General features: G+C 51.0%; 1 protein-coding gene across 6 annotated transcripts in view; it reads left to right on the forward strand.

The window, feature by feature from the left end:
* LOC149120991 (uncharacterized) overlaps positions 1 to 15,426 on the forward strand; it is an 81,467-nt gene extending 66,041 nt beyond the window's left edge. For 3 of the 6 annotated variants that reach the window (XR_016225319.1, XR_016225325.1, XR_016225328.1), the window contains 3 exons: positions 823 to 868; positions 5,163 to 5,241; positions 7,673 to 7,805. Coding sequence is in view for 1 of the 6 variants with exons in the window: in XM_089320379.1 (XP_089176505.1) it covers positions 823 to 868; positions 5,163 to 5,241; positions 7,673 to 7,964 (417 nt within the window). In the remaining 5 variants the exon portion in view is untranslated. Of the gene's footprint in view, positions 1 to 822; positions 869 to 2,038; positions 2,262 to 5,162; positions 5,242 to 7,672; positions 8,105 to 15,289 lie in introns of those variants that run through there. The other 3 variants (XR_016225321.1, XM_089320379.1, XR_016225326.1) reach the window with 3 other exon arrangements.
* The last annotated feature ends 63 nt before the right edge of the window (positions 15,427 to 15,489 follow it).

A 15,489-nucleotide genomic window follows, 5' to 3' on the forward strand; every position in this document is an offset into this window, starting at 1 on the left:
AAGCCACTGCTCACAACATCAGCATTCTGTATCAGAGTGCTGGTTTGAGTCCCGGCTCTGCTCCGTGTCCTGCTCCCTGCTAAAGCCCCTGGGAAGGCAGCAGATGGCCCAAGTACTTGAGCACCTGCCGCCCATGGGGAGACTTGGATGGAGTTCCTGGCTCCTGGCTTCACCCCAGCCTAGTCGTTTGAAGAGTGAACCCAGAGGATGGAAGGTCTCTCTCCCATTCTGCGTTTCAAATACATCTTTTAAAAAGAAAGAAGACTCAGGTACATGCAGAGAATTGTAAATTTTTCACAAAATCTGGCTTTTAGACTTGCTCAGTCAGGGATGTATTGATGTGAAAATAGAACTGTCAACAGCTGGGGCCCAGGGAGCCTCTGGGAGGGAGCCAGATGTGAGTCCTGCCAGGCCCCCTGGGGACTGACTGTGGGCAGAGTCCCCCTGGCACTGGTCACTCGTTGCCTGACTCTGGGCATCCCCTTTCTGTAGACAGGCCCTTGGTTCTTGCTGACCCCAACACTTGAGCTCACATTAACAAGGCTTTGGACTGATGACACTCAGTAGTTCAAGAGCCACTATCCAGTAAGGGGGCCTATTTGGGGGGTCTCCAAGGGACAGGGTGCCTCATGCATCTTGGGCTACTTGCTGTCTGGCAGCAGGCCCCACGCAGAACCTCCTGGAAGGGCATCTGCATGACTGCAGGGGTAGGGAGGGGTATGGGGATGGAGGTGAGGGAGAGGGCTGCTATCTTGGTCTGTTGGAATTGCTATAATGAAATACCAGAAACTCGGTGACTTAGAAACAACTTTTTTCTCACAGGAGGCTGGGACATCCATGATCAAGATGCCAGCAGAAGTGGTATCTGGTAAGGGCCCACTTTCTGTTCATACAGGAAGATTCTCACTGTGTCCTCACATGACAGAAAGGGCAGGTGAGCTCCCTGGGGCCTCTATCAGGGCACAGGTCCTAATCATGAAAGCTCTACCCCTTATCATCTGATCACCTCCCAGAGTCCCTGCCTCCTAGACTGTCACATTGGCAATTGGGTTTCAACAGATACATTTGGGGTGTCCTAGACATTCAGTCCCTAGCAGCTACTGAAGTGTCCCAACCCCCTCCACTGGCGCCCCTACTGCCTGCACACACACATACACCCTGCCAGCTCCAGGGAACCCTAACTCTGAAACTGACCCCTAAGTAGCTCTGGGACCCTCTTAATTTCTCATCATCAGACACGGAACAGGGAAGGAAGACCACAATCTCTTCCCTCCTCGGGTTGTTTGGAAAATTAACTGAGATGAGACTCCAGGAACATAAAGTTTTTAGGAAATATTAAAGACAATAGGTGATTTGACCTACTTGCAATCAGAGATCAAGGAATGCATAGACAAGTGCAGAGTAGAGATATGATCTTGTTCTAGCAAGATGAATACTTTTTTTAAAGATTTATTTATTTGAAAGAGTTACAGAGGGAGAGGAAGAGGGAGAGAGAGAGAGAGAGAGAGAGAGAGAGAGAGAGAGAGAGGTCTTCCATCCGCTGGTTAACTCTCCAATTGGCTGCAATGGCCGGAGCTATGCCGATCCGAAGCCAGGAGCCAGGAGCTTCTTCCAGATCTCCCATGCGGGTGCAGGGGCCCAAGGACTTGGGCCATCTTCTACTGCTTTCCTAGGCCAAAGCAGAGAGCTGGATCAGAAGTGGAGTGGCCGGGTCTCGAACCGGGGTCCATATGGGATGCCAGTACTGCAGGAGAGGGCGTTAACCCACTGCGCCACAGCGCCGGCCCCGAATACTTTTTTTTAAAGATTTATTTATTTGTTTGAAAGTCTGAGTTACACACAGAGAGAAGGAGAAGCAGAGAGAGAGAGAGAGAGAGAGAGAGAGAGAGAGGTGTCTTCCATCCGATGGTTCACTCTTCAATTGGCTGCAATGGCCAGAGCCGTGCAATCAGAAGCCAGGAGCCAGGAGCTTCCTCCAGGTCTTCCCATGTGGATGCAGGGGCCCAAGGACTTGGGCCATCTTCCACTGTTTTCCCAGGCAATAGCAGAGAGCCGGATGGGAAGTGGAGCAGCCGGGACTTGAACTGATGCCCATATGGGATGGCGGCACTACAGGCAGCGGCTTTACCCTCTACGCCACAATGCCAGCCCTGATGAATTGATGCAAGAAGACATTTTATTACAGAAAAAAAAATTAAATAACGTTTGTGTACAAACACAACTACAAACACGACTCATAAAATATAACCAAAAAAAACCAAGTTATCTTTGTCTCCCTTTGTCCTTTAAATTTAGCCCTGGGAGCTACTTTTCCCCTTGCGCCTTGTTGAAATATAAGCTGAGTCCTTTTATGATCCCTTCTTCACCCAGGGACGTGCAGTTTCTTCCGCTGAGTTTTCCCACTCCTCTAGGAGGTTTTCTCCGACAGGTTCTAAGACGACTCCAGGCCGGCTCTCTCACATCAGTGGCCACCTCTTGTCCCCTGGAAACCTTCACTCCTGCTTTGTCCTCACCACCTCTGGGCAGGCAGGCCGATCCCAATGCAGCGCCCCTCCCTGCTGCACCTGCTCCTGCCATTGCAGCCTGTCTCCTGCCACTGAGATTCCTCTGGCATGAGTCGTCCAGGTTCACTGTGTCTCTGAGCTTTCCAAGAGTTCTGCCAGCAGCTCCATTCCCTAGGCCTCAGGTGAGGGACGAGCATCCCAGCCCTGAACAGTCCCGAGTGCAGACTCCAGTCCCTCATGAGAGCTCATGAGAGGCCGAGTTAGGGCTCTACCCCCTACCACAGTGCACCTCGCTGGACTTTGCCAAGGTCTCCAGGGAGAAGAGTGCTTCCCACCACTATGATATGAGGTTGGTAGGCTAGGAGAGGAGAGGCCAGCCAGCTCCGGGCACGTAGTACGCATGGCAATGGCCCAAGCAGGCCAGCAACTCCCACCTTGGCTGCCCCGTTGGAGATCTTGACCCTTACTCCTTGAATCCCCAGTAGGAAGAATCCTGGGATCCCTATGCCCAGGGTGACCCCACAAGCGCCAGGTCTGGAGGCAGAACAAAGACCATGCCCCAGGAAGTAGGAGAGAGGAGGCTGGAGGGATGCAGAATGGGTGTAGGGGAGGAGGGCAGGCCCTGCAGCCAGCGTTGTCTTGGGGAGAAAGCCCAGAACCCCCGTCACCGGGGGAGGGGCCTGGATCCTGCTCTAGAGCCACCCAGGAAGAGACAGATGGTCTGAGAAAGCCAGGCAGACGCTAGGAACGTCCACACCAGCAAGCCCATGTCAGATGATTAAATGGCAGCAGATAAATTTAACTAAACGTGACTAATGGGGACACAAAGGGGAAGCGAAGAGAAATAGAATATTTTAGCAACATAAGGAAATGAGAAGAAAATGACTTTGCAGTGAAATGTCAGACTTCTGTGCCTGCAGGAGATGTAATCTGGTCATTGCAGGCTCAGGAGAGTGGGGAGTCTGTGGTTATTTCAAGCCAGTTTCAATTCACTTTAGTTTAATAACATATGGCCTAATACCTTTGAGACAGGGTCAGGGATGGAGCTGGGAGCTGGACAGTGCCAGCCCCGTTGACTGGGATGGTTCTTGTTTGTTGCTTTACTAAAAGACCCTGGGCTTCTCCTCCTTTCTTCCTGCTTCCATTCATTCACAGTGTGAATGTCCAAGCCTGGGGATTAAGAGAAGACACAGCTCAGACTGCCCCAGCCCACGGGTGGTGCCTGCCAGCTAGGGAGGCAGGCAGGTGAACAGGAAGTTGCAGAGTAGGGGCCGCCTCCTGGGCTTAACACTGGTTGGCCTAACAGGAGTTCGTGGAATGAATGCATGATTGAAAGGGTGGTTCTGGGCCGCCGTTGTGGTGCAGCAGGTTAAGTTGCCGCCTGCTCTGCTTCTGATCCAGCTCCCTGCTAACGCGCCCGGGAAGGCAGCGGAAGATGACCTAAGTAACTGGAGACCTGCCACCCATGTGGGTACCCAGATAGAGTTCCAGGCTCTTGGCTTTGGTCGGGCCTAGCTCTGACCGTCACGGCCATTTGGGGAGTTAAACAGTGGATAGAAGACTCTTTCTATCTCTGTCACTCTGCCTTCCAAATAAATAAAATCCTAAAACAGAAGAGAGATCTAGGAAGGCGCCATAAATGGGTGAACATCAAGCTGGGTCTTGACGGATGGCTAAGTTTAGCAGGCGGACAGGAGAGTGAAGAACGGGCCAAGCAGAAGGAACTGCATGTGGCAAGGTAGGAAACCCACGAGACAAGCAGATGCTGGCTTCGCTCACGGGGCTGCCATAGGCACAGGGTGAGAAGGGGCAAAGGTCAGGAGGTGACACAGGGTCAGTGGACAGTATCCAGGAAGGGGGACCTAGGAGAAGACCTCCCCAAGCCACCTAAGGTCAACCAGCCCTGGAAGCTCTACTCCAGCCCCGTGGCCTACTCATCCTTCAAGGCCCAAGTCAGACCCCACTTCCTGCAGGAAGACTTCCTGCCCAGCTCAGACTGGGATGGGTCCTCCTTCCCCTAGGCGGTGCTCCCAGCAAACTCCATGGCACCGAACTTCCCCGCCCGCCCGAGCTCCGGGTGGGCTGGCTCCTCACATGCCTGCTCCGCTCCTCCAGCTGAGGCTGCCGTGCTCCTCCCCCGGCACACAGCGGGGGTTCCCTGGAGTCAGGCTGTCCCGTCCACTGGACAAGCACGAACAAGGACCCTCAGGGTTGTGAGTGGGGACGGGGAGAATGGGGCGGGGAGATCCGGCTGAGGGAAGGGTGCATCCGCTAATGTCACATCGGATCTTTGAACTCTCTAGAGGGACTCGAGGTGACCTGGATGACAGCTCCTCTTTGGTCCCCAGAACCCTGGCTGGAAGGAGTGGGGTAGTCAGGGCTATTGGGCCTGAGCAACAAAGCCAGAGAAGCCTGGCCCAGGCGGAGAAGCTGGGATGCTGGAGAGGTTGGGCGGGGAAGGAGGGAGGAGGGAGAAGCCGGGGTTCATGACAGGGACCGGCAGTACACGCGCCGTGCCCAGTAAGCAAGTCGCCTCTCTGGACAGAGCTGGGAAAGACAAAGCTGCAAGTTCCCTAGATGTCCGCTAGGGGGAAACAGAGGCTAGAGCAGCCGCAGGTCGCTATGGTAACCACGAAGCTGACGCTGCGTTTTCCTTAGCCCCGCCCAGCAGGTGTCCGGGAGGCTGCAAAGTCCCGGCTCAGCTCCGCACAGGCAGCGAGTCCAGACAAAGGCCCAGGTACGGATGGTTTTCTCCGCGTAGCTCACACGGTTTAGCAGTTGTAGGAGGAAAATCAAACGGGTTTTGGAGGATGGACGTTTGGCCTAGTAGTGGTTAAGCCACCTGCTGGAACCATCGCATCCCGTGTGCCAGTGCCTGGTTTGAATCCCAGCTCCTCGGCTTCGATTCAGCTTCTCTCTGATGAGCAAAGTGGCAGGCAACACGTAATGGCTCAAGAACTTGGGTCCCTGACCACCCATATGGGAGACCTCTGTGAGATCCCGGCTCCTGGTACTATCGTGGGTATCTGAGGAGTGAACCAGTCCTTAGGAATTCTGTCTCTCCGCCTCGCAAATGTTTTATTTATTTGTTTTTTAAAAGATTCATTTATTTATTTGAAAGTCAGAGTTACACAGAGAAAGGAGAGGCAGAGAGAGAAAGGTCTTCCATCCACTGGTTTACTCCCTAGTTGGCCAAACGGCCAGAGCTGTGCTGATCCGAAGCCAGGAGCCAGGAGCTTCTTCTGGGTCTCCCACGTGGGTGCAGGGGCCCAAGCTACTACTACTTTCCCAGGCCATAGCAGAGAGCTGGATTGGAAGTAGAGCAGCCAGGACTCGAACCGGCACCCATGTGGGATGCTGATACTGCCGGCAGTGACTTTACCCAGTATGCCACAGTGCCAGCCCCTCTCATTTTTTTTAAATGGATTTTGAATCAACCAAACCAGCTCCTTCATTATACAGGGAAGAAAGAAACCCACAGAGGAGACCAGCCTTGTAGCATAGCAGGTAAAGCTGCCACCTGAGATGCTGGCATCCCATAGGGGTGCCGGTTCAAGTCCCAGCTGCTCCACTTCTGATCCAGCTCCCTGATAATGGCCTGGGAAAGCAGCAGAAGGTAGCCCAAGTGCTTGGGCCCCTGCACTCAAATGGATGACCTGGAAGAAGCTCCTGGTTTCTGGCTTCAGCTTGGCCCTGCCCAGCTGTTGCCACCATTTGAGGAGTGAACCAATAGATGGAAGATTCTCTCTCTCTCTCTCTCTCTCTTTAACTCCCAATGTAATTCTGCCTTTTAAATAAAAAAAAAAACTTTGTTTTAATGATTTATTTTCTTGAAAGGCAGAGTTACACAGAGGCAGAGGCAGAGAGAGAGAGAGGTCTTCCATCTGCTGGTTCACTCCCCAAATGGTTGCAAAAGGGCAGGAGCTGTGCCAATCTGAAGCCAGGAGCCAAGAGCCAAGAGCTTCTTCCAGGTCTCCCATGTGGATGCAGGGCCCCAAGGACTTGGGCCATCCTCCACTGCTTTCCCAGGAGTATTAGCAGGCAGCTGGTTCAGAAGTGGAGCAACTGGGACTCAAAGTGGCACTCATATGGGACGCCGGTGCTGCAAGCAGAGCCTTTACCCACTACACCACAGTGCCGCCCCCGCCCCGCCAAAATAGCTTTAAAAAACAAGAAAAGAAAAGAAACCCAGAGAGGGAAAGACGCTTATTGGAGGCCAAAGAGCAGACCTAGAAATGGAACTGAAGAGAAAGCAGAAAAGAAAAGAGAGCAGCGATGCCAATTAGGAAAGCCCAGTCTAGCAGTGGGTTCCACATTTAAATGACCATTGTTGGAGCACCAGCTGCCACCTGCCGTGGTGTAGCTGAGGCACGTCTTTCGGCTGATCACATGCAGACTTCTTCCGTGCCCTTCTCCTTCAGCGAGGGTCTGCCTTCCCTGGGCTTCCGTTTCATCTGTGCAATGTAGTGGATCTCAAAAGCCATTGCTCCTTATAAGAAAGCAAAGCCTTCATTTGATAAACTCAGCCCAGGGAACTCAGCGCACTCTGAAGGGCACACCAGTGCTAAGACTTTTGGGGTTGAGATCGGAAGTCTCTGTAACTGCCCCCCACCCCCACCCCCGGCACGCTCAGCCTCAGGACAGACTAGCCCGGGGCCCTTGGGTTCATGTGTCTGGTGCGAATGTTCAATGACGGTAGTCATGAACAAAACTACCTTGACTGGAATATTTGCAAATCAGTTAGCTCGCACGTTGATTTTAAAACTCAGACACAAACATGGCAGGCGTCTGGGGTGCAGTTAAGACAGACTCCACCTGGGACACCTGTGTCCCTTGTCATAGGGCCTGGTTACAGTGCAGGCTCTTTGGCTTTAAACCCACTTTCCTGCTGATGAACCCTGAAAGGCAGCAGGTGACAGCTCAAGTACTTGGGTCCCTACCTCCCTACTTGCATCCTACATGGGGGACCTAGCTGAGGTTCCAGGCTCTGGCTTCAGCCTGGCCCAGCCCTGGTTGTAGCAGACATCTGGGGAATGAACCAATGGATGGAAAATCTCTCTCTTAACAAGATGCAAGAACATCCTTCTTTGGGCTTCCTCAGTTTTTATCTACCCTCCTTTTCCATCCTGTCCCTGACTCGCTTTATCCATTTTCTGGTTTCTAATCAGAGCCCTTTGGCTGCGAAAGACCGCCGATGCCCTTTGTGTCTTGGAGGGCCTGGAGACATCGGTCCCCCAGATGACCATCCACACCCCCGGGCTCCTGAGCGTCCTCGACCCCGGAGGCACAGAGATGCCTGGGGAAAAGCCTGGGGAAAGCCTTCCTTGGCAGACATTTTTCCTGACTCCAGGCCCTCATGGAGATGCTGGGCTAAATCAGACCAGCCCATGCCCGCAGCTGACAACGAGGAGAGCTGAGAAACAAGGAGGTGAGAGACTGACACAAGTAGGGCCTCTCTGACAGAGCCAGGGGGCTGAGCTAGAACTGAGTGGGGGCTCTGCCCCCCGAGCCTGTTGCCTGCAGGGACTCCATTACCTCTGAGGTGACGGCACCGGCTCCTGACCAGGATGGAGCAAGAGTCGACGGGGCCCTTCTGCATGGCCTGGGGTGGCAGGAGGATGCCCAGGAGGCTTCGTAAGGCAACGAGGGGCGCAGAAGTCTTGGGCTACGTAGGTGCTTGTTGAATGGGGGCCGGTGGAGACGGAGTGGCTGGCATGGGCAGAGAGGGTCCGGAAACCGACCACGGGCACACCTCATCAGGCACCACCGGGGGATCTGTGACAAGACCCCAAGTGCTCGCAGATCTCTGTGTGTGTCCAGGAGCCTGAGGCTCTGGTCTTTCCCGTTATCCGTCCCCCCAGTATATCTGAATGAGGAATTTTCACTAGACTGAACTAACGCCAAGCTGTGGAACGGTTTTCCATCCACACAGCAGAACGATACAAAGGAATCGACTCAATACGCACGGTGACTAGGTGGACTATATTAGATGGACTTTACTCTTGATGGAAAAAAAAATCCAATCTGAAAAACTCATATATTGTGTGACTTCATTTATGGAACAGTCTAGAAGTGGCAGAAGTGTGGAGGTGGGGACTAGATCAGTGATTGCTGTGGGCTGGAGAGGGAGGCAGGGCGGGTCTCACCACACAAGGGAAGCACAGGACGCTTCTCTGTGGGATTAGGACGTCTGCATCTTGAATGTAATGGGGCTGCATGAGTGTGCACGTGTGACAAGATGCCAGAGGAATATACATAAAGACATACCCAGAAAAGAGTATGTGTGAGGTCTGTAGAAGAGGGGAGTATGTTTTAGCAACAGTTTCTGGGTTTTGATATTGCACTAGAGTTAGGTAGGATATCACCACCAGGGGAAGCTGGGTGATGAGTACATGAGACGTTTCTGAACTACTTGTAGTATTTATTATTTTTTCAAAAAGATTTACTTATTTGAAAGGCAGAGAGAGAGAGAGAATATCTTTCATCTGCTGGTTCACTCTCCAAATGGCCGCAACGGCCAAAGCTGGGCTGATCTGAAGCCAGGAGCCAGGAGCTTCTTCTGGGTCTTCCATGTGGGTGCAGGGGCTCAAGGACTTGAGCCATCTTCTACTGCTTCCCCGAGCCATAGCAGAGTGCCGGATCAGAAGAGGAGCAGCTGGGCCTCGAACCAGTGCCCATATAGGATGCTGGTGCCACAGGCAGCGGCTTTACCCGCTATGCCACAGCACCGGCCGCCTTGTAGTATTTACTGTAAATCTATAATTAACTAAAAAAACTTACATTAAATGTATACCCATGAGTCAGCTTTATTCTGTCTTGGAGCTTTTGAGTATGGGAGTAGGTAGTGTAAATCCGGTGTAATTATCCAAGACTGTGGTTGCAAGAGTCAGAAAACTCATTTTAAACTGGTATACGAAATTAAAAAAAAAAAAAGAGGAGGAAATTACTGGTGCATGCATTTAAACAAAGAAACAGCAGGGCTAGAGCGGCACATATGGCAGCTAACTCAAGACTGGCTCAGACAAGATTCTCTCCCCTACTTCCTCTCCCCCCACCGTTCCCTTCCCTCATCCCCTGTCCTGTCCCTCTTCCACCCTCCATCTCTACCTCTCCTCCGTCTCCCAATCTGAAGTCTGGGGTCCTGCCTGCTGCTTGGGTTGCTACAATCCAGGGGGAAAGTTTCCTTCTGCTAGCATGCACATAAAACATCCAGAGAAGGATCTGATTGGCCTGCTTTGCGTCATACGGAAGGCAGTGATTGGTTGCTTCACCAAAACCTCAGAGAGGAGAGAGCCGACCTTCCCTCAAAGGAAGGAGGTGCTGTTACTGTGCAGAAGGGGGAAAAAAAAAAAAAAAGGCTGCCCATTATGGTATATATGATGGGTAACTTAATGAAAACCAGAAATAAGGGAATAGTTTGCTGGCACCGTTTAAGGCCCCAGCGTGGTCTGCATGCACAATGTTGGGCATCATACTGGTTTCAGCACCTGCGGGGTCCTCTCCTGAAGCCTGGGGGGTGGGGAGATGGGAGGAAGGTCTACAGAGGGACATGAGAGTCTACAGGATCAAGGCCAAACGGAAGGGGCCACTAAAATGTCCTGGAGAGGGTGAGAGCCCTCAGGACTCAACAGTGGCATGCCTGAGACAGAGACCACTTGGATCACTCCTCTGACACTGGGTGGCTGAATGGCCTTGCGAAGTTTCTTAAATTCTCTGAAATGGAGAAGAGAAGATGGACTTCATAAATTGCTAAATTCGACTGATGTAATAATATATGTAAAAATGCCGAGCCTGGCTCCAGCAGGTAGAAACCGTCAGATAGAAACGCATTCTTGCTTTGTGGGTCTTTAGAGCAGTAGTGGGTCTCAGTGGCCGGAAGGTGGCGCTCGAGGCCAGCGGTCCGGAGACCGGGGCCCTGGAAGATTCAGACAGAGCAATGGCCTGGGGTTGGCCGGAAGGCTCCCGGGGGCTGGGACTCCGGGGTGGACTTGCAGCTGTTTATTAAGACTATATCATGTTTTTGGTTCACAGTGACTATAATTTAAACAGATGCGCAAGTGTTTCTGGGTAAACTCAGAGGCTAATATCAAGATATGGACAAGGCTGTTTCTGGAAGCTCTAGGGGAGAATCTGTTTCTTTGCTTTTTTCAACTTCTGGAAACCACCAGCATTCCTTGGCTACGGCCCCCTTCTTCTGTCTTCAGCGTCATCAGTGCTGCCTCTCCTTGGTCATGGCTCCTTAGTCACAGCTGAGAAGGTTCTCCACCTTTGTGTATCTTCGGGATTAGATTTATCCACCTGGATAATCCAAACTTAACCTCCCCCTTTTTAAAATCATTAATTTAATCGCACCCATAGTTCCTTTTCCCGTGTAAGGAAATATATTCACAGGTCCTGGGAATTTGGACATGGACCTCTTTGGGAAGCCATCATTCCTGCTGACCCATCAAAACAAAGCATAGCCCAGGTCTGAGAGTTTATGGTTGAGATGCCCTCTGGGTGGAGGCATTGAAAACAATGCCAGGCAATAGTCTTCAGGGTGTGTAAACAGGATTACTGGGGCATGGGCTGTGGTGCAGTGGGTTAAGCCACCACTTGGGGTACCTGCATCCTATATCAGTGCATGGGTTGAGTTCCGCCTACACCTCCAATACCCCTTTCTGCTAACGCACCTGGGAGGCAGCAGATGCTGGCCCAAGTACTTGAGTTCCTGCCACCATGTGGGAGACCCAGCTGGAGCTCCTGCCTCTCGGCTTTGGCCGGGCCCAGCCCCAGGGGCTGTAGGCATCTGGGGGGTAAACCAGCAGATGGAAGATTTCTCTCTCCTTCTTTCTGTCACTCTGGCTCCCAAATAAATAAAGCATTTTACGAAATAGTTCTTGTATCCAAACTGCTATTGTGTATTGAGATGTCGTTCATCAAAATAAAGGACAGAGCAGGTGGAGCAGGAGTGGGAGGGGGTGCCTGAGAGGAGTAATCAAGAAGACATGTCTGCTGAGAGGTAGGAAAAGGGGGCCCAGGCCCACATCAGCTTCCGCATGGCTCAGAGCCTGCTTCCTGCCACTCTCTAAAGGCATCGGTTAGTCCTTATCCAACACCTCCTGTGCCCTGTGGATTCCTGCTACTGTTGTTCATTGTCTTCAATGTGAAAAATGCTGTCGTGGCGTCAAAATTTTGTCAACATTTAGGCTTTTTTTTTTTTTAAGTAAAATCCATATAATGTAAAATTAGCCACATACAACTAGAATGGTTAAACAATAAGAAATGCTGGCAAGGATGTAAGTCGGAATCCCCACACATTGTTGCTGGGAATGCGAAATAATGCAGCCCCCCTGGAAAACAGACTTGCAATTCCTTAAAATGTCAACCATGAGGCTACCAAATGTCCAGCGATCCCACGTCTCAGTATCGCCCCAAGGGAGATGAAAACATGTCCCCATAAAAGTGTTCACACAACTATTCCTAGCAGTGTTGTTATTATGAATGCATTAAAAGCCAAAGTGTACACATCCCAACTGATGAATGAACACAGTATATCTATATTTACCAGCAATAAAAATGGAATACTTACATGTGCTACAACATGGATGAACCTCAAAAGCACTATGGTGCATGAAAGAAGTCAGTTACAAAAAGAAATCATATTGCATGATCCCATTTATAGGAAATGTCCAGAATAGGCTAATCTAGTGTACAGAAAACACAGCAAGTTCCTAGGACTGAGAGGTGGTGGGGATGAGATTAGAGAGTGGCTATTATGGGGCACAGTTTTCTTGGGATGATGAAAATGTTTTATAGTGATTTTTTTTTTTTTACTGAATTGTACACTTTCAATTGTGAGCCCTATGATAGATAAATGGTATCCCAAAAGAGCTGTTAAAAAGAAAAAAAGAAAGAGCTGGTGTGTGGGGACAAGGGTGGAATGTAGAAAATTCTAGGAGCTGCAGAAAGGGCAGCATTGGGAGCCAAGGGAGGAACAGGCTTCAGGGAGATCAGTCTCAGCTGGGACAGAGGACGATTAAGTCTGGCAGGCAGCAAGCAGAGTAGCCAAGACCTGAACAGGCACCCCGAGATAGGATACCTGCCTGGCAGGCAGCAGCCCCCAATTCTTTATTGAAGATATTATTCTAAGTGTCTCTGGCTCCCATTGTTGCTATCTTCTAATTTCCATTCCTCCAAAGCTAATCTGTCTTTTCTCTCTAGCTACTTTTAAGATTTTTGAGGGGCTGGCATTGTGGCACAGCTGAGTAAGCCAGCACCTGCTTCGCTGGCATCCTGTATTAAAGCACCGGTTCGAGTCCCAGCTGCTGCACTTCTGAACCTGCTCCCTGCTAACACACCTGGGAAAGCAGCAGAAAATGGCCCAAATACCTGGACCCCTGTCACTCACGTGGGATACTGGGGTGAAATTCCAGGCTCCTGGCTTCAGCATGGCCCAGCCCTCTTTTTCTCTGTCACTCTTTCTTTCAAATAAATAAACAATTTTTTTAAAAAAGATCATTAGTGTTCTTCAGTGTCCCTGTGCTGTGTGTCAGTGTAAATTTATTTTCATTCATCATGTTTGGACTGCTGGCATTCCAGAATCTGTACATTTGTATCTTTTACCAATTCTGGAAATTCTCAGCCTTTACCTTTTCAAATATTGTCTCAATTTTCTCTATTTCTTATTCTGGAACCCAGATTAGATATGTTATGGCTGAGTCTGTTTTTTTTTTTTTTAAGATTTGTTTATTTATTTGAAAGTCAGAGTTACACAGAGAGAGAGGGAGAGAGAGAGAGCTTCCATCTGCTGGTTTACTCCCCAGATGGCTGCAATGGCTGGGGCTAGGTTTGACTAAAGCCAGGAGCTTCTTCCGGGTCTCCCACGAGGGTGGCAGGGGCCCAAGAACTCAGGCCATCTTCCACTGCTTTTCCCAGGCACATTAGCAGGGAGCTGAATTGGAAGTGGAACAGCCAGGACACGAACCGGTGCCCACATGGGGTGGTGGTGTCACAGGTGGTGGGTGGCTTTGCTAGGCCACAATATCAGTCCCATACTTTTATTTTTTGTTTAAGATTTATTTACTTATTTGAAAGAGTTACAGAGAGAAAGAGACACACACACAGAGATCTATCCACTGCGTTCACTTTCCAAATGGCCACAGCAGCAGGGGCCAGGCCAAGTCAAAGCTGGAAACCATTCGCTTCATCTGGGTCCTTCCACGTAGGTGGCAGGGGCCCAAACACCTGGGCCATCCTCCACTGCTTTCCCAGGCCGTTAGCTGGGAGCTGGATCGGAAGCAGAGCAGGTGGGATGTGAACCAGCGCCCATATGGGATGCCAGCATCATTGGCAGCGACTTTCCGTGCTATGCCACGATGCCAGCCCCATCTGTACACTTTCTCCTTCATTTTTTTTTCCATCCCATCATTTGTGAATTATTTCCTCAGATCTACATTCTGGTCACTGATGTCTAATCTGCTGTTAATTCTGTGTATTTTATTAATTTTTTAAAGATGTATTTACTTATTTGAAAGAAAAAAAAAAGAGTTACAGAGAGAGAGAGAGGTCTTCCATCCGGTGGTTCACTCCGCAGATGGCTGCAACGGCTGGAGCTGCGCCGATCTGAAGCCAGGAGCCAGGAGCTTCTTCCAGATCTCCCATACGGGTGCAGGGGCCCAAGAGCTTAGGCCATCCTCTATTGCTTCCCCAAGCCATAGCAGAGAGCTGGATCAGAAGTGCAGCAGCCAGAACTCGAACCGGCGCCCATTTGGGATGCTGGCACTGCAGTCGGCGGCTTTACCCCCACAGCGCTGACCCCCATGTCCAAGGTTTAAGACGGCAGTCTCCAGTGGAGGGTTTCACCCTTGGAGTCCCTATTTTTACTGGAGGTTGGGGGTTGTCTCCATTAGACACCCTACTTCAGATGGGACGTGGGCTTTGTTACCTCTCTGGTGCTTCAGGAGCACCAGAAACAAAGCTCAGGGCAGTCTCCCTTGGCAGATAACTTCCAGGGGAAGGCAGGCTTTCAATGTTCTGCCTATACTCGTCATCAGTTTTGTTTCGTGGTTTTTTGTTTTTTTTTTTTTTTTTTTTTTGCCCTCTGTGTAGTCCTTACCAATTTTCCAGCTCATGCATGCATTTTAAAAGATTTTTAAAATATTCTAAACAACACGGAAGTGCACGTGTGAATTCCTTAGAGGAGACTCAGGGGTGCCCGCCTTCGGAGTTCTGGGGCCACAGCCTCTTATCTGCTGTGAACTGCACATCCCTCTCCCGGGGGGTAAACTCCGAGTGCTTTCCACTGCATCCACTTACTCCGGGAGCAATGAAAGCTGGAATCACGAGCTGAGCAGCTGGGACTCACACCAGGAACTCTGACTTGGGATGCGCTTATCTCGAACAGCGGCTTAACCCACTGCACCACGACCCCTTGAAGTTCACCATCTTTGTGCTGAAATTTGCCATCATCTGTGGCTTACTCCAAGCACAACACCCTAAGCAATGCGATGGTCCAACATGTCTGCGGCACAGTCTGGGCGGCACTCGTGCGGGACCTCCCGGAAATTTTTTTCTCTTCTGCGGTATCATTAAATATTTCGTCAAGTTTCTTGATCGTAGTAAGTGTAGTATGGGGAGCCAGTGTGAAGACAGGCCCTGAGAATCGCCTCTTGACAAGGATTCGGGAATGCCCAAGCCCTAACGCTGCCTCACTCCCCGTCCTGTCCCATTCTTAACAGCTGACGTCAGAACCTGAAATCATCTCGTGGCTATGTTTACGCTCTTACTGTCTACTTCGTCCACAGGCACCTACGCAGAGACCCCTCCTGCCCAAGCCACAGCTGTCTGACCCCCGCAGGCAAGATGGCGGTGGCTCACTGATCGAGCCCAGTGATTGACAGCCACACCGCTCCCCAGCTCCGCCCTAACCGCGGGCCCCACCGCAGCGCCCCTCGGGGCCCCCTCTGTGGGGGCCTGCGCGCGGGGGCGTCTGGGAAGTGTAGTT

Source organism: Oryctolagus cuniculus, chromosome 18, assembly GCF_051225735.1.
Source record: "Oryctolagus cuniculus isolate XC-2025 breed Fujian yellow rabbit chromosome 18, ASM5122573v1, whole genome shotgun sequence".
NCBI classification, from domain to species: domain Eukaryota; kingdom Metazoa; phylum Chordata; class Mammalia; order Lagomorpha; family Leporidae; genus Oryctolagus; species Oryctolagus cuniculus.